The sequence below is a fragment of the Zosterops lateralis genome, assembly GCF_965231275.1.
Source record: "Zosterops lateralis genome assembly, chromosome: 16".
NCBI lineage: Eukaryota > Metazoa > Chordata > Aves > Passeriformes > Zosteropidae > Zosterops > Zosterops lateralis.
The window spans coordinates 5,287,299-5,303,660 of NC_139776.1; the positions used below are offsets into that span (position 1 = coordinate 5,287,299).

Consider the following 16,362-nt stretch of genomic DNA (forward strand, 5'->3'; position numbering starts at 1 on the left):
CCCACGTTTAAATAGGAATAACTGCGGGTAAAGGAAGTGGGAGTACACCATAGCAGGAATTGGCTCTGGCACTTCCCTGCTGGTCTGTTTTGTCCCTGTTGTGCCAGGAACAACCCAGCCTGGCTCCTGGATAGTGATGCTCTCTGAGCAGTGATGCTCACTGCAGCCCTTCCCAACTCATCCCATCAGAAAAAAATTACTAAGAAAAGTTTATCCACGTGAAAAATAGCTCCCAGCAATCCTGCCAAGGTCAATGAGAACTGCTGAGCGGGTGCTCTGCTGTGAGCTACAGCTGGGTCTCACACATTGACCTTTTCCAGGCAATGCAGGACACACTGGGGAGAGGGAGCACCCAAACCCTCCCTTCCCATGCTCTTCTCCCTGCCCTCTCCAGGGACTCATCCCATCTGTCTGCCCATGTACTTGCTCCTCACTTAACTAGAAAAGAAAACCCTGGATTTTCTCCATGTCAGACAAGATCCATGTGTGTATGAAACCTGGGGAGGGATTTAATTGAAGCAGGATTGTGCATGGGGCTCTGTATTGCTTGGTTTGGTCACCACCCCTCAGCCAGCCACTGGGACATCCTTCATGAGGAGAGGGGTCTGGTAGTCTGTTCTCCAACTGTGAAATCCCAGGGAGGAACATGGTTCTGATGCACGTTGAGGGTTATGAAGAGACATCTCCTCTTCCTAGCTCCAGTCTGAGGGTCTGCTCTGGCACAGGGCTGGGGTCACTGACTATGGGGCTCCACCAGCAGTGACCTGACTGCTCCAGGTGTCACCTGCATGGCTCATCCTTGCCCAACCTCTCCTGTGGCATTGAGTGAGGAGTTTCAGGGTGCTCTGCTCATAAACAAGTCCTTTTCAATTCCCCACTGCCTGGCCCAGCATGACAGGAGGATTCACTCTCCCAGCATGGGTGAGATTCTGAGGTCTCTGATCCCTCTCCTTTGTCTGCAGTTGCTCCATCCTGCCCTGCTGTTAACTCTCCTTGGAGGGATCAGTGTGGGAAGCAGAGCAATTCTCCAGTTCCTTTGTGATCCCCACTGGGCATTGCTCCACTTTGATTTTCTTTTTTCCTCTCATTGGCTTCTTAGATCCTGTAAACAGCCAGATGACAGCAGGAGTTAACCACAGAGAAATGGATTTACACTTCTGGAGTCAGCATGGCCTCATCCCAAAATAGGGACAGCGCAGGAGGAAGCAAAGCTCAGCAAAGGAAAGATTAAGAGAAACCCCTCACATGTGAAATGTCTGGGTATCCAGGGGAGGCTGTTGTGATCCTGGACACAAAAAAAACATGTGAAGCAGAAATAGGCAGAGAACAGACCTGATGCAGAAGGGTCCCTGAGAGGTTACCCAGACCAGCAAAATGAATTTCATGGATTTTTTTTCCTGTTCCAGTGTGGTTCATGGCCCACACTACATGGTGAGAGAGGTGCTATGCCCCTCCACCACCCCATTCCTGCCACAGCTGCACCCACCCCTCACTTGGGACATCCCCATCCAGTCCTGGAGGGTCGTGTGTGTCTGCCCTGGGCTACACAGGACAGCTTCTTCCCCACTGCTCCAAGTGGCTGGTTTTGTACAGCAACCCTCTTGTCACCCAGCTGTGTTGCTGTCCCCTGAGTGAGCATGGCCCTTTGAAGGCCAGACTGCTTAACAAGCTCCCTTCAAGCTTAAGCAACAGCCCTCTCTACATTTATGGTTGGGACAACACTTGCCTGTTTTTACCAGCAGTACAGAGCGAGTGAGCAGCAGGGTTTTTCTGACAGAGCATTTTTTAAGGCCTGACAGACAAACTGTCTTATCCATGCCCTTATCAGGAACAGTTTTCTGCTTATTCACCTGTGGGAAACGTGGGTACAACACATTCCTTTGTCAGCAGGGAAATCTCCACAGCTACACTGGAAGATCAACAGAACTGGCAGAAACCTTTCTCTGACTGTCAATAACTCACCCCTGGGAATCTGGCCTTCCCCAGTCACCACCTCCCTGACCAGATAAGCAAACACAAAGGACTAAGCTGTGTTAGCTTAGGTGCTTGGGGTGCTCTCCTGGCCACCCTGCCCAGGCTGTCCTGGCTAACCATTAGCAGGGGCTCCTCTGGCTGGAGATATGAGTGTTGCCAAAATATGGTTCAGAGGAGCACGGAGAAGAACCCTCCTCTCCCCTGTCCTTGGGAATTTCTCATAGGAGTCCCTCTGGAAGCAGCAGAAGTTGTAGCCCTGAGCTGATGCCCCCAGGGAACTTCTCCTCCCTACCTTTTATACAGGGATCCTGTCCTCTTTTTCTCTTCCTCTGCTGCACATGAACTTTGTCTTTGGTGCAAAAGTATTTCCCGTCAGCCTCAGCTTCTTGTAGGATCTCATCTTCATACTTCTCCTGCACCAACGAGAAGAACAATCAGTCTGCAAACAACCCTGGCTTTCCTAGGGAGCTGGTGGCTTTGCCAGGGACCTTTGTGCCCATTGCTATGGAGTGATGACAAATGCTATTGTTCATAAACACTCTTGACTGGCTGGAAAGAGTGGCACTTCTGTCCCTGAGCAGCAAGTTGTGCAACAGGGTGGGAATGAGGTTTGGCACCTGGTGCAGGAAGAGCTATCACCTTCTGGAGGGAGCTTGGGCTGGGACAACCTGTCTGATGCCTCTGGGAACCAGCAGCCTAAGCTGATGGCTGAGGAGAACAAGCAAACAAACCTCACTGTCCGTCGTGTCTGGCTCATCAGATTCTTGCTTCCCAGACTCGGCATCATTGTCATCTAAAGGAACACAAAAAGAAGGGTTTTGGCTGGTGGGAGGCTTGACAAGCCCATGAGCAGATGCAGAGACACTGGCTCAGGCTCACAGAGCCACTGAGGCAGAAAGCAGCTTCAGCAATAAAGGGTGTTGTGAAGCAGAGGCACTGCAAGCTACGTGGCCTGGAATGAATGTTTAGGAGTGATCCAACAAGACTCTATTGGGAAACCAGCTCCCAGGAAAGCTGTATCCACAGGACTTTGCTCTGCTAAGGTCACAAGAGCTGTCCCAACATCTGTGGCCACATACAGGTAGAAATCTGGGGCTATTTAAGCCTCAGACTGCACCTTCCTGTTTGAGCCCCAGGCTGGGGGGGAAGTGTGTTGGGGTGAAGAGGCCAAAAGGGGCAATCCCACCTTTGCTGCTGGTTCAGTCAGTGGCTCTTGGCAGGCAGTGTCTGCTGAGGAGCAGAGGAAGGAAAGGCAGGGGAGATCTTTCCCTTCCCAGCAAAAGCATTTAATGTACACAGGCCCTGGGGCTACACAGCCCCAGACATGTACCTGCACACACCCGACCTCTGCACACACTCAATCTCCATGGGTTGGGGGGCAAGCCTTGCTGGTGGTGGCATCACCCTGTCTGCACACACAGTAACACACCTTGGCTGGCCATGGTGGACAGAAAGGGCTGGCCACAGGCTGTGCCCTCTTCTGAGGGGCCGGGGCACCCCAGCAGCTCAATACTTGTTGCTCTTCACACCCAGGTCTAGCCAGGATGGAGCTCAGCAGGGCAGCCCCCTCTTGCTGTCCCTGCAGAGGTGGGAGAGCAGGTGATGCTGCTTCTAGGCACTCCTGGATTCCTTGTAGCCTAGTCCCATCCTCACCTTATCCTTCTGCAGGTTTAAGGTTCACTAGAAGGTGCAGAAGTATTTGTGTATTGTTTCATGGGCTTTGTGTCAACCTTAAGGTGAGAACTGAAGAAAGTCCTGTATTCCCACACCCAGAATGTAATCAGCTGAAATTCTTCTGCCATGATGATATCTCCTTAGCATGTAAATCACAGAGGTCTCCTTTTTCTTTTTTTTTTTTTTTCCACCGTGAAAAATCCTGCTCTGGAGAGTGTTCCCAAACCACTCCGACACGCCCAGACCGACTAATCCAGGCGAGCTCAACTTTCTGGCCAAGCCAGTAAAGCTGGTAGTGAGCAGCCCTCAGCAGACGTGCTTCCCAGTCTGATCCCCATGGCTGCTGCCTCCCACCTGCCTGGACAAACCTGGCACATGTGTCTCGAGGGGGTCAGGCAGGGAGAAAGCTTTGGAAGGGATCTTACGGAGGATGGAGCAAGGAAAGGAAGGAAACCATCCTGATGTGCCTGCTGCAGGTACCAGCATCCCTGGCTCTGTGCTCAACCCTGTGTGCTGTGCCATCACAGGACACACTTTGGAGCAAGGGGACAGACAGGGATGGTTTCCCAGTGCTAGTCCTCCAAACCTCTTGTATTTTCCCCATCTCTGCTGGGACATTCTGAGCTGCTCCTTCCCAGAGAGCAGTGGGAACTGCTGGAGCAGCAACATTGTCTTGTTGCTGCTCATTGTGGGGTGGATTTTGCCAAGAGGTCAGAGCTACACTGAATCCTTAGCCCCTGGAGAATTCCATGGCCTCAGTGTGGAGTGCAGGGTGCTCTGCTGGGTGTGCAAGGACACCCCATGGGTGGCTCCTGTCTGTGCTGGACAGAGACACTGGGCTTTTCTTCAGAAGAACCAGGATTACTTTCTCTCCATGTGTTCTGAGCCTTAATTTTGGACATATCTAGAGTAGAAAATTGAGCTCTCAAGGACAGAAATGTGAAACCTGAAGCCCCCCTAAAGGCCCAGAAGAGTTGGGAGGCAGGAACACTTGGTCCCTGGAAGGTGGGTTTGCAGGCGAGTGCAGAGCCCAGCAGAGAGCTCTGGGCTGGGAAATTCCTTCACCAAAAGGCACCTTTCACTCTTGCCTTGTCAAATGTCACATTTGCCTGGGGCTTCTTACCTGCTTCTCCCTTCTGTGCACTGACATTCTGTCTCATCCCAGCCTCAGGAAGGCCCTCTGGGTTGCTCTGTGTGGAGTTGTTTGTCAGATATGCCCGTGAAAGCGAGAGCTGTGGGACACAGGGAGCACAAAGGCTGCTGTCACCAGGCAAGAGAGGATTGTCCCCAGCCCTCACTTGATGATGGCTGTGACACCCACAGGGAGAAGCATCACAGGGACATTCCTGTGCACTGTGGTGTGTTTGCAGGGAGCCCAGCCCCTCCTGCAGCAGCCTGTGGGAGGGGGCACAGGCACTGCTGCCCTTGGGCCTGGATAGAGACCCTGGTGACACTGGGGGGGAGGTGGGGAATGAGAGCCAGGACTGAGCAACCACGGCTCTGCCATGTGCAAATTGGCTTCACACACATCAAACCCATCCTCCCACAGGGTATTAATGCTGGCCACGATGCCAGCAGCAATGCTGGGCACCCTGGGGTGGGCAGGGGGCTGCAGTCACTGCCAGCAAGAATTGTACTTACTACAGCTGCATCCTCCTCCTCCTCCTCCTCCTCCTTGGCAGCCCCAGGCAGTGGCCGGGCGGCACCGGGCCAGCGGTAGGGACAGCGCAGCTCGTCCCGCTGTGCCCTGTGTCCCCCGCCGGGCCCGCGGGCAGCCGGGCTGTCCCCGGGGCTGTCCCTTGGGCTGCCGCAGCCCCGCGGCTCCCGGCGGCAGTGCCAGTCCGCGTCCCTGCCTCGGCCGGAGTCGGACAGATCCAGGGGCGCGTCCGCATCCTCGTCCCTCGCCTCCTTCACCTTGGCTCGGAGCTCGGAGCGCTCCCGGCTCGGCCAAAGCTCCTTCTCTTCCTTCCCATCCGCGGCATCCTCCAGGAAAAACCTCTCCTCCTTGCACCCTGCGGCGATGCCCAGCCACGGGGACAGGGGCCGCTCCCCGGGCGGGAGCTTCGTGTCTCCATCCCCCCGCTGGCCGGGCTGGCACTGCTGCAGGAGGAGATGCTGCAGCCGCTCCCGGTGCTTCAGGAGGTGCAGCTTCTCCTCCAGCTGCTGGTCCCTCACGTACACCATGGTGGCGGGAAGCTTCAGAAAGGCTGCGTGGTCTTCCCAGCTGTCCCGGGACCGAGTCCTGCCGTCGGGGGCTTTGGCTCGGAGCAGGTGGCCGGGGAAGCCGCCGCCGTCCCGCTCAGCCGGGGCGCAGTGACCCGCCAGCCCCAGCTGGTGCAGGGAGAGGTGTTTGTGCAGCAGGCAGAGCTGCTCTCTCCGGGCACTCAGCTTTAGGTTTTCATAGGATGGAGGAACCTTTGGGGAGTCCAGTTTGCTCGCTGTTAAATAACTAAAAAAAGTGTGGAAAAAAAATTACATGAGATAGATCATATTAGAAAAAAACCCCCACAAAAACAACAACAACAACAACAACAACAACAACAACAAAAAAACAAAACCAAAAACAAACAAACAAAAAAAAAACCAAAAACAAAACAAAAAAAAAACCAAAACAAAACAAACCACAAAAAAACCCCAAAAACCCCCAAAAAACCCCAAAATAACCCAAACAACAACAACCCAAATCCCCCCAAACAACAACAACAAAACCCAAAAAAAGCCCACATTAGCATTAGAGTTTTCCCATGGTTTCCCAGCTGTGCAGGGATGTGTGTGGTCTTTCCTGCTCTTTCCGTGCCCTGTTGCAGCTCTTGGCTAGTACATCATGTTTGTTTTTGGGTTCTGTGCTGGGGAGGAGGGTCCTGGTGGTCAGGGGTGTCAGGCAGTCAGCAGTGGGTCTCCACACAGTGCAGGAAGCCATTCCCATCCCACCATCCAGCAGCAACCCCCTGTCCCTGGGCCACAGCAGGAGGGTGAGGATGCAGTGACCTCTCATGTCACCACTGGGGAAAAATCACTTTTGAATACTGTCTTACAGCAACATCCTAACTACCCCCCTGGGCTTTCTTAGTGCCTGCAGACCCCCAGGAGAGAGGAACAGCCCACCCTCCCCTAATCTCACTCAATGGGAATCTTTTGCAGCCATCCTAGGAAGGTTGGTATAGTGCAGGAACCTTCCCTGAAAACCCAGCCCCTTCTGCTGCTGGGTATTTGGCAGCTTCTATGAGTGCAGGCTGTTCCCAGGGATGCTCCACAGAACTACTCACACTCTGGGAAACTCACTGTCTCTACAGGTGAACTCACTGGCCTTGCACAGCCCTCTGTGCTCCTGAAATCAGTGGGGAGGATAAGCCTGGGAAGTGCTGAGCCCTGCAGGAAAGTCCATTAGAATAGATAAGGAGGAGCAGGAATTGCTGCCTGCCTGGGACAGTCCTTCTGCCTGGATGTGGGGGCACCTGGTTCACTCTGTGGGTCTGTCTGAGGAACTGGAATAACCAGAGCCTGATCTTGTTGGGCTGGATTCCAGCCATTTTTTACTGCTGTAAACTGGGATATCCCCCCTTCCCAAGGCTGTGGGACAAGTTTGGAGAGGGAGGTGGACAGACACAATGAACACTGGCCATCCATCCATTGAGGGACAGCTGCCATGGACCAGGCCCACAGCAGAGTCCCAGGCTGGTACTCACGCCTCGAGGCTAGGGATGTGCTCGCGCTCTGGAGGGAGAGGAGTCTTCCTTGCTGGTGGAGACACTGCTGCCCCTGAAGGACTCTTTTCCAGGAGGCAGGGTCTGGAGCCAGGTCTCACCAGGGCAATGGTTCCATGCAGCTGGTTGGAAATCCTCTGGGATGCCTGTGGCAGGGGACAGAAAGCCCAGGTGAGCCAATCTACAGTGTGCCCCAGGCTCCAGGGAGCCCCACTGAACTGGGACACATCTCCTCACCAGTGAGAACAAGACAGACAGATCTTGAGAGTGTGTTGCTTGATATGGTTCTGGTCAACAGCTCTATCAAGTTTTTATTCATTTTTTCAGGAAATTTTCCCTTCATGTACTCTCTATTTTCTGGCTGCACTGATTTGTAGCGCAGGAAGTTTTGCATCTCCTCTTAAGTCATGATTCAGTGGCTTAACCAAGATAAGACCCTGCAAATTCCTGGTCCCACAGTCAGGCCTTTTTACTCATGCAAGACTTTATTCATGCAAGCTCCTGGCACACACTGGTTTGGTGGGTGTATTTCTGGTGGAATACCTGGGCCAGGACATCGTTGTCTCCATCAGCTGTCATGAAAGGCTCACCACATGTTCTGACTTGACTTTCCCCTGCCCACCTGGAGATGTCACCAACCTTTCCTATTAATTATCCCCACAGCCTGCCTGCAGTCTTACCAAAACCCCTCCTCACCTGCTCTTTCAAGTTTTTGTGGAGGTCGAGTAAGCAAAACCTGTGCCAAAACAGAAGAATCTGTGTGGGTGTGTATGTGGGCTTGAGTTCCCATGACCAGGAGAAAAGTCCAGGTCCTGCAGTCTCATCCCCCAGTGCCCAGTGTCGCCATATCACTCAGCAGCCCTGGGCTGACACCCTCTCTGTGTTTGTCCTTGCAACCACTGAAAGCCAGGCCCTCTGAAAATGCCAGGCTCTAGAAATGACAGACTACCCAAGTCTGGCTAATTGTTCCACATCCCAAGGGCCTCCTACTCTTTCCCTATCCCAATCTGCTTGTCTTGATCCAGTTCAGATGACCAGAGCAGTGGGGAGAAGGCCTGAGGACATCAGGCTACCTCTGACAACTCACCATTTCTGCAAGGCTGACTTCTTGGAGGATAGTGCCTGGAGAAGTCCTGCTGCTTGGAGAGCTTCTCTGGAGCTTCTCTGGAGGCTTTTCTGCAAAAGAAGACACAACCAGCTGCTGTAATGGTCCCCCAGATCTGCTGCAGCCCTGCCCTGCAGTGGGCTGCAGCCATGCAACCTCCCAGGGATGCCACTGGCTGGTGCCAACCACCTCTCAGTGAAGATTTTGAGTCAAAATTATCATTTGGCTCAAGCCAGCACTTGACTGAACGTGCCCTTCATTGCATGTGTGGGTGGCAGGAAGGGAATGCCATGGCCTCTGCATGAATTGTCTTTCAGTGAGGGCACCCAAGCCCTCTTTTGCTCTAATGCAGAGCTAGGTGTTCCTCCCTTGATCTGCATTTCCCCCCCATCAGATTTTCTGCCTGTGGCAATGTCCATCTGAGCTGCCAACAGCTTGGTCCTTGCTCTCCAGACCCTTTCCCAGGGCAGTTTTGCACCATAGCTCAGTCACTCTTCACATCCTCAGATCCCTCAAGGATGGCAGGAGCCAGCAACACCCACCTTCACTGAGCTCGAGGTCTGGCACATCCTGGTGGGCTTCTTCTGCTTCCCTGTGCTCTGCTTTCTCTGTGCTGGCATTTCTACTCACTGGGGACAGTAAAGTCAAAGGGGAGCTTGGTGTGGAGCAGCTTTCTCTGGAGGAGACTCCTGGGGTCTTTGTCCTGTCCCTGTTGGAAGGAAAAGGACATGAATGAATGAGAAGGGGCAGGAGAAGGAAGGTTTTGGAGCCACTGCACTGAGAGCTCTGAGCCTGATATGCAAATATACATATTTATGCATGTGTGTATGTGGATATACCAGATCCTCAGACTCATCTCCTTCCACTGCAGCTTATCAGTAGCCCAGCTGCAGTCTGGGGCATGGACAGAGCCAGCATGACAGCCTGAGGTGTGATTGCCCCACTTGGTTGTGGGTAACATCGCAGGAAGCCACGATGTTGGGTAAGCCAGGACCCAGCTGTGGCTATTGCAAAAGCTCTGTGGGAACCTGTCCCTGGCTGGGGTTTCAGCCTGATGGAGGGGTGGGTTCAGCACAGGGATGTGGTGTCTGCCCTCTGTCACCAAATCAAGGTGGAGTGGATGATGCTCTCGGTGACACAAGGGAGTGCCTGAGCCTTGGAGACACACACAGAGTCCTGGATGGACTCTGATACTGAGACATGGAGGTTTGGCTGGAAGTCTTCCTATCCAGCATCTCAGGGGAGAGCAGAGCAGAGCAGAGCAGAATCACTCAGTGCTCAACAAGCCCAGCTCAGCCCACAGCTCTGGAGCTACTCAGCCCTTGGGAAGAACTGGGGAGTAAAAGCCAGTTTCTCTTTAAGCGGATGGTGCTCCTGTGCTCCAAAGAAAACACATTTCTAAACTAATCCCTCAGTGCTAATTCCTCTGGACTTTAAACCCTTGAGGAATGAGCTGATTTGTATACATTGGCCAGCCTGGCAGGTTATTTGGCTTCCAGCACAGGCTCTGCTGGGCTATGAACCTGTTGGTGCAGATCACTTCTCCCTCCTTAACCCCATCACAGTCCCTTGTGATCACTCTCCTTCCCCCAAAACCACTTGCTTCCTGCAGACCTTCTCTGGCTGCTGCAGGAGGTGAGCTGGTGCCGTGGAATACCAGGCAGAGGTCCATGTAAGCTGCCCAGGGCTTTGCTTCTGAGGGATTAAATATCTTTGTTCCCCAAAAATGAATTTTTGGATGCTGGTGAACAGGGGAGTGAGCAAAGGTCAACACAGATTTTGAGACCATTAGGGATTTTGCCGTGTCTAACATATACAGGAACCCATGGGAATTAGATGCTAAAGTACCCCTGAGGATGCCACAGTCTGGATGTTGCCCTGCCAAGATCTGGGGATGTCCTGATTGTTGCCCCTTGTAAAGAATGAAACCAGGAAAGTGCTTACTCCAGGCTCTTGAGCCTCTTCAGTTCTTCCTTGAGAGTTTTATTCTCCTCCCTCAGGCGATTGGTCTCGTTGGCTGCAGGGACAGAGGTGGTGCTGTGAGTTCAGATGCTGCAAGGATGCCACTCACAGTTCACTGGGGTGCCCAGGGGAGGAGGAGGGAATGACACCGAATTTGGGAGGGATGCCAGATTTCCTCCCTTCTTTGCAAACATGCTGGGCTAAGGGATAAAGGGAGCAACTTTCTGACTCAGGTTTCATCAGGATTGGGTCTGCTTGCAGGTCACCCAGCTCAGGGGAAGAGCACGACCCAGACGAGGCAGTGGTGGGCTGGGCACAGTGACCATCCTGCCCTTGAACACCAGGGGAGGGTGATGAGTGAGCGCTGTGTTAGGGGGAGGGCTGGGCGTCTTGGGGGGGATCAGACAGGGCAGAGGGAGATGTGAGCACCCAGCATTGGGTGCTGCAGTGAGGATGCCATGGAGAGCACGGGTGGGCTCCCAGGCATGGTGCCTTGCCTTGCTCCTGCCCAAAAGCAGCACTCAGGGAGCAGTGGCATAGCAGGGGAGATAAACCAAGGGCTCTTGGACCTCTCCATCCGCCCTAAATGCCTTATCTCCTTTACCCCCATGCCCCTCCCTGGGCTGGTCAGATCCCCAGGGAAAAGCACTTTTTGCCTCAGCAGTGCTGGGAGCTCTGCCAGAGGCTCAGGAGAAGATCCATCACACGTGTTGCTTGATTTCATTTACCCGTGCTGAGCTGCTGCTGTGACTTTCCTGTCTTTGCCAGAGTGTTGCTTCTGCTGTGCCAAATGCATCCTTTTCCCAGGCAGCTGACACAGCCTGGAATCTCTCATTTTTCTGGAGGTGTGGAGGGCTGCAGCCCCAGCTCTGATGAGTTGTGTGAAGGGTTATGTCTGCTTGGGAGGACGTGAACTGCCATCCATAGTCCTGCTCCCTCCCTTCTCCCCATCCCCAAATTCTTCCCAGATTCCTGCTCACCACAAGGGCTCATGTGCAAATTTCTGGGAGGGGGATTAACTAAGCAAAGATTCAGTTTGTCAGAGCCAAGCTCACAGTGGGTGTCAGTACGTACAGAGGATGAAGATGTGCTGCAGGCTCTGGAAATGAGAGGTCTCATACTCATTCTGCTTCTTTTTGGCCAGCTCCTGGGTGACCATGCATCTGTCACAAAGACCAGCTCGCAGCCTGGAGGAAGGAAACCCCGCAGCTTGTTACCATACAGTTTCCATGGGAGAAATTAAGTTCCTGCCCTCCCCATGGGGAGGTGTGAACACCCAGACCATCACCTAGAATCAGCCCTGCAGCCCAGCACTGGGCCTTGCACCCCTCCAGATCCAGCCCCACCACCACCAGCCTAGGAAAGCTCCTATGGATGTGCCCAGACTCCTCCAGCTCTCCCAGCTGCTGAGTATAGGAAAAATAGAGGTTCATGTGCTACATCCCACTCCTGGGAAGACAGCAAATCCCAAGCTCTCCCCCAAGCACCATGCTGCCACTCAACAGCACCCTGCTTAAAAACAAATCCTACCTGTTTTCTAACACCTTTACATTTTCTTTAAGGACCTTCTGCTGTTCCCTTAATTGGTGATTTTTAGCAAACAGCTCTTCAATTCTCTGAGCATCTCTAGTTGATGAAATAGAACAAAGAAAATAAGGTTATTAGATTTCTCCCCAAAACCTGTGCCTTCATCCACAGTGCCCTTTTACTTGTGTGGCAGGAGGGGAGCCTGTGACATCCTCCTTGGAGTGAGCAGCTTAATTCCTCCCACTTATTGTTTTCCAAGGGAGAAAGCACCAGGTGGCACAAGCATCAGCTCCCAGTGGGAAGACAAACTGGAGTTGGGCTGGGATCACCCCAAACCCTGCCTGGAGCCAAAAGGCTTGAATTTGGCAGTGCCAGAAAGGCAAATGGTGCTCTCTAATACAGCACTTTTAGAGAACAACCCAGGAAGTCTGAAATTCCAGTGGTGTAGCTCCCCCTCTGTCCCAGCATCGCTCACCGGCACTTCTCTGTCGTCAGCTCCGTCACCTTGTTGTGCAGTCCTGTAATAATGAACAGACACACAGGGGTGGGTGTTTATTGCCAATCCCCCAGCACTCAGAAGCAAACAGCACTGATGGAATTTCAGGAGGGCAAGTGGCTTTGCAGAAATCTCATCTGTTCACAAGCCTTATCTCCGATAAGGAATAACACATTGCATGTGTTAAACACAATCACAGTTTAATGTAACTGGGAAAGTTGTACAAAATGTGAGATCGTTTTGTATTCCCACTGTCTAATGAGTCTGCATTTCCTTTGCAGACTCAAAAAGTCTGGTTTGGTTTTGTTTCTGCTTATTTCTCACTACAGCCTGCACTTCCCAGGTGGGCAGTATTTTATAGCTCTCAGGGTTGGAAAGCATCTTGGAGAATATTTACAGCTGAACGGCTTTCCTTGATGGATCTGCAGACATTGTCTCCTGTCAAATCTATTTTATGCAAAGTAGATGTAAACATGTGGTTTAAATTGCTCAACAGTTTCCTCTAACTCTCACAGAGCTTGAAATTACACAAGAGAAGAATGAATTCATAAGCCAGAATCATCCAAAAGTGCTGAAGTTTTGTTCATAATATTGATACTGGGAATTATTCTAATAGGAAAACAATTGCACTTGGCACTTGGTTGCTTAACCTAATGGGTTTTATTTTAATAATGTATGACCTGAGAAATAATTTATTCCCTAGAGGAATAAGCTATCCAACCTGACTCAAACGTTTTCTTTAACAGAGCTTCATCTCCTGCTGCTTCTGTCTTATAGATTATTGCATTTTTCTGCTTTTCCTTTGATCCCTCAGTATCCAAATACACTCCAATCCTCAGTGCTTGGAGCAGATGCCCAGCAGGTGTGTGTGTGTCACCCCTGCAAACCTCCCAGGTCACCTTTATCATGACAGCAGGGGCAGGAAGGGAGCTAAATCCCCCATGGTTTATGTTTGGATTGTGTGGGATTCCTGCAGGGACTGAGCTCCTCCATGGTTTGCTTTCCAGCAGCATGGAGTGCAGGAATGTCCTCTCTCTTCTGCTCCTTCTCATCATTCAAAAAGTTACTTTTTTCTCAGTACGTCAGTGAAAGGTACAAAGGTACCATCAGTGGTGTTCTCCTCTGAGGGACAGGCTGTGCCCTCATGTCCCAATCCATCCCCGTGGGTGCTGCTTGCTCAGCACTAATCCCCAAATCTCCCTAATCCTCACCTGCTCCTCCTCCCTTCAAGTTATTTGACACCAAAGGGATCAAGTGGTACTATTACAAAGAAATGGATTTTGGCCAGCTTTTGCTAAGAAAATTTTGTTCCCCTACCTTGGACCTCTTTCTCATGGATTTCCTTGAGCTTGTTCAGGAACTCTGCAAAACTCTCCGTGGTCATGTTCAGGGATGAGCCACACACCAGGCTGTGTCCAGTGTGAGGTTGTCCTTTTGCTTCAAATTATTCAGGTTTCAGACTAAAAGAGAAAGAAAAAATCCAACAAAAGAGATGTGTTTGGTGCATGTGGTGCTCTGGAAAGGACAAAACCCAAAGTTAGGAAAGGAAATAATTTGCTAAACCATGGGATGCATTTTTGTCCACCCTGCCTCAGCACTGAGCATAGCTAAGAGCATGTCTTAGATACCAGGAGAAGCCCAGCTGGAAAACAAGGCTTTTCCTCTCCTTGTTGAGCTGTTAAAATTGCATTTCTCTAGGATGAGGTGGGGCAGGGCATCCTCTTGACCATGAAAAAGGGACTGCAGAACTCGTGTTGGGACCACATGGGGACTGGTGATGGAGAAATTCACAGCAGTTTTGGTGCTTGAGTCTGATGGACTCATCTCCTGCTGGGATGCTTCCTTGCATCTCTCCTCCCTCTGGCACCATGCACAGCTTTTACAGAGGCAACACACAGCACTCAGCCACCCACTGTCATTGCCCAGGCTTCCTGCATGGCCTTGCTGGCTGTAGCCTCTTTGAACCCTTGGGAGACACCCAACAGAGCTATTTCACCCAATTTTACAAATAAACCAGGAAAGGTGGTGTCCAGAGCCAAGAGCTGCAGGAAGCTGGCCTGGGCACAGCACCCATGGGGTCCTCTGGAACCACCAAAACCACACTGGGAAAGAGGAGCTTCCACATGAAAGTGTTCAGCATCTGCACCTGGGAACTTCTGCCCCCCAGAATCATTCTGGGTTAGTGAGTCATGGCGAGCAATTCCAATCCCAACAAAGCACCTGGACACTCAGCCTTCAACCACGAAGAGATGACCAGAGAGCAAACCTCCTCTCTGTTGCTGGGAAATGAAGAGTGGGACCTGGGCTCTGTAGCCCCATGAGGAAGGTTTGTGCCGGCTTCCAACGCTCTCCCAGCCCGGCTCCCGCCCTGTGCCTTTATCTGCATGAGGAGCAGGGATGTGCCAGATCGCCTGCATATGCAAGATGTGGGCATGCAGAGCTGGAAGAAGAAAGTTTCCCCTAAAGCATCTGATTTTCAAAAGAAATGAGGCACGCGCCAGCAAGCACGAGCAGCGAGCTCGGCACGCTCGGATCGGCGGAGCAGCTGCCTGAACACGAACCATCCCAGAGAGTCACTGTGTTTGGCTTTTGGGCAAATCTGCTGCAAACAGAGTAGAGATCTTACTCTCTGGGGGAACAATTAAAAAATATTCATTACTCCTGCTTCCCTGGGCCTTGCCCAGCCATTCCCAGGGCTGGGTGATCTAACCCAGCAAATAAAAGCACAGTGCAGCTCGTCCAGCTCGAGATCTGCCACTGTGAAATGGGATTGGGAACTGATCTCAGCCCCAAGAGCCACAGCTGAAAATCCAGCCAGGGGAAATAACGTGCAGCTCTACTGCAAAACAAAAAAAACCTCTCCTGATGTTAATGGGATGCTCTTCCCAGGATCACTGAGTCTCAAATTAGGCTCTGCCCTGGGCAAAGCACCTCTCCAGGGCTGAAGGGAAGTTGTGAGATCAACCACTGTCATCACGGGACTGACACCCCAAGTGCCAGCTGGGAAGGCTCTGAAGCACTCAGGCACTAATTCCCCTTGCATTCTCCAGTGCTGTAATCTGGGAAGGGATTGCAACTGGGAGCAGAGGAGTTGCTGGCTACATGTGCTCCTACTGTGCTTGCTGCTGCTGGATCAGGTCCTGCCCACCTTGTACTAAAGGGTACAGCCCTTTCCCCGGGGCTGGTGTCTCTGAGGGCTGAACCCAGCATTTCCAGACTCAGGATTCAGCTCAGCCATCCCGGGGAGGTGACACCCTGGCTGGGCCTGGTGCCAGCCCTGCTCAGGGAGGTAGGGCTGGGCTGGCACGTGGTGGGAGGTGTGGGGGCAGCCCAGGTGCTGCCTGCTGGATCTGGATCCCTGCAGCTGTGACTCAGTGCTGCGAGCACAGCCCGGCAGATCAGCATTTGGGGCTGGGGTGTGGGCAGCATCTTTGCCTTCCATGCACAGCTGAGGCTGTGGTGCCACCAGGGTTGGGGTTTACTCCTAGTTTTCTTTTCCTCAGAGCCCTCAGGTGGATGAGGACCTGTGACCTGCTAAAGATGCAAGCAGCAGGGAAAAGCTGCCAGTTTTGGTGCTTTTTGAGATGCCAGAACCCATCTCTGCCTGCAGATGGAACAGCCACTCTGTGGCAAACCTGGCGAGGACCTCAGGTCTCATCTGTGATCACACATGGTAACAGAAATCCTTCATGAACATCACCTCCCATATGTCTTTTCCCAGGATTCAGCCTTTTGCTGCAGCAGAACAGCCCCACAGACAGCCCAGGCTCCCTGAGGGGCTCAGCTTTGCTCCCTCTCACCCAGTGTGAAGGCGTGAAGCCACAGCTCCCTGCTCCTCTACCCTGCTCTGGAGGATTTATTGAGCGAGATTTATTGCTGAAGCCCACACCACAGAGTCCCTCAGTGTGGAGCTCTCTCCC

General features: G+C 52.4%; 1 protein-coding gene across 1 annotated transcript; it reads right to left on the bottom strand.

The window, feature by feature from the left end:
- Window positions 1–901: 901 nt before the first annotated feature.
- RBBP8NL (RBBP8 N-terminal like) lies at window positions 902–13,836 on the bottom strand. The gene is made up of 13 exons (XM_083873346.1): window positions 13,760–13,836; window positions 12,422–12,464; window positions 11,950–12,045; window positions 11,494–11,606; window positions 10,402–10,474; window positions 9,000–9,166; window positions 8,440–8,528; window positions 7,335–7,498; window positions 5,290–6,097; window positions 4,772–4,880; window positions 2,706–2,767; window positions 2,267–2,387; window positions 902–1,102 (listed from the first exon to the last, which is right to left on the bottom strand). Exons 1-13 carry the CDS (start codon window positions 13,824–13,826, stop codon window positions 984–986), a joined length of 2,031 nt encoding a protein of 676 aa, XP_083729472.1. The 5' UTR covers window positions 13,827–13,836; the 3' UTR covers window positions 902–983.
- Window positions 13,837–16,362: the final 2,526 nt, after the last annotated feature.

Excerpts from the sequence above, each read along its gene's own strand:
- RBBP8NL (XM_083873346.1), bottom strand. The coding sequence starts at position 13,826 with ATGACCACGGAGAGTTTTGCAGAGTTCCTGAACAAGCTCAAGGAAATC. Across the intron at positions 11,607-11,949 it reads GTAAAGGTGTTAGAAAACAG|GCTGCGAGCTGGTCTTTGTG; the intron begins GTAGGATTTGTT and ends TCCTTCCTCCAG. Across the intron at positions 6,098-7,334 it reads CACATCCCTAGCCTCGAGGC|TTATTTAACAGCGAGCAAAC; the intron begins GTGAGTACCAGC and ends CACTTTTTTTAG.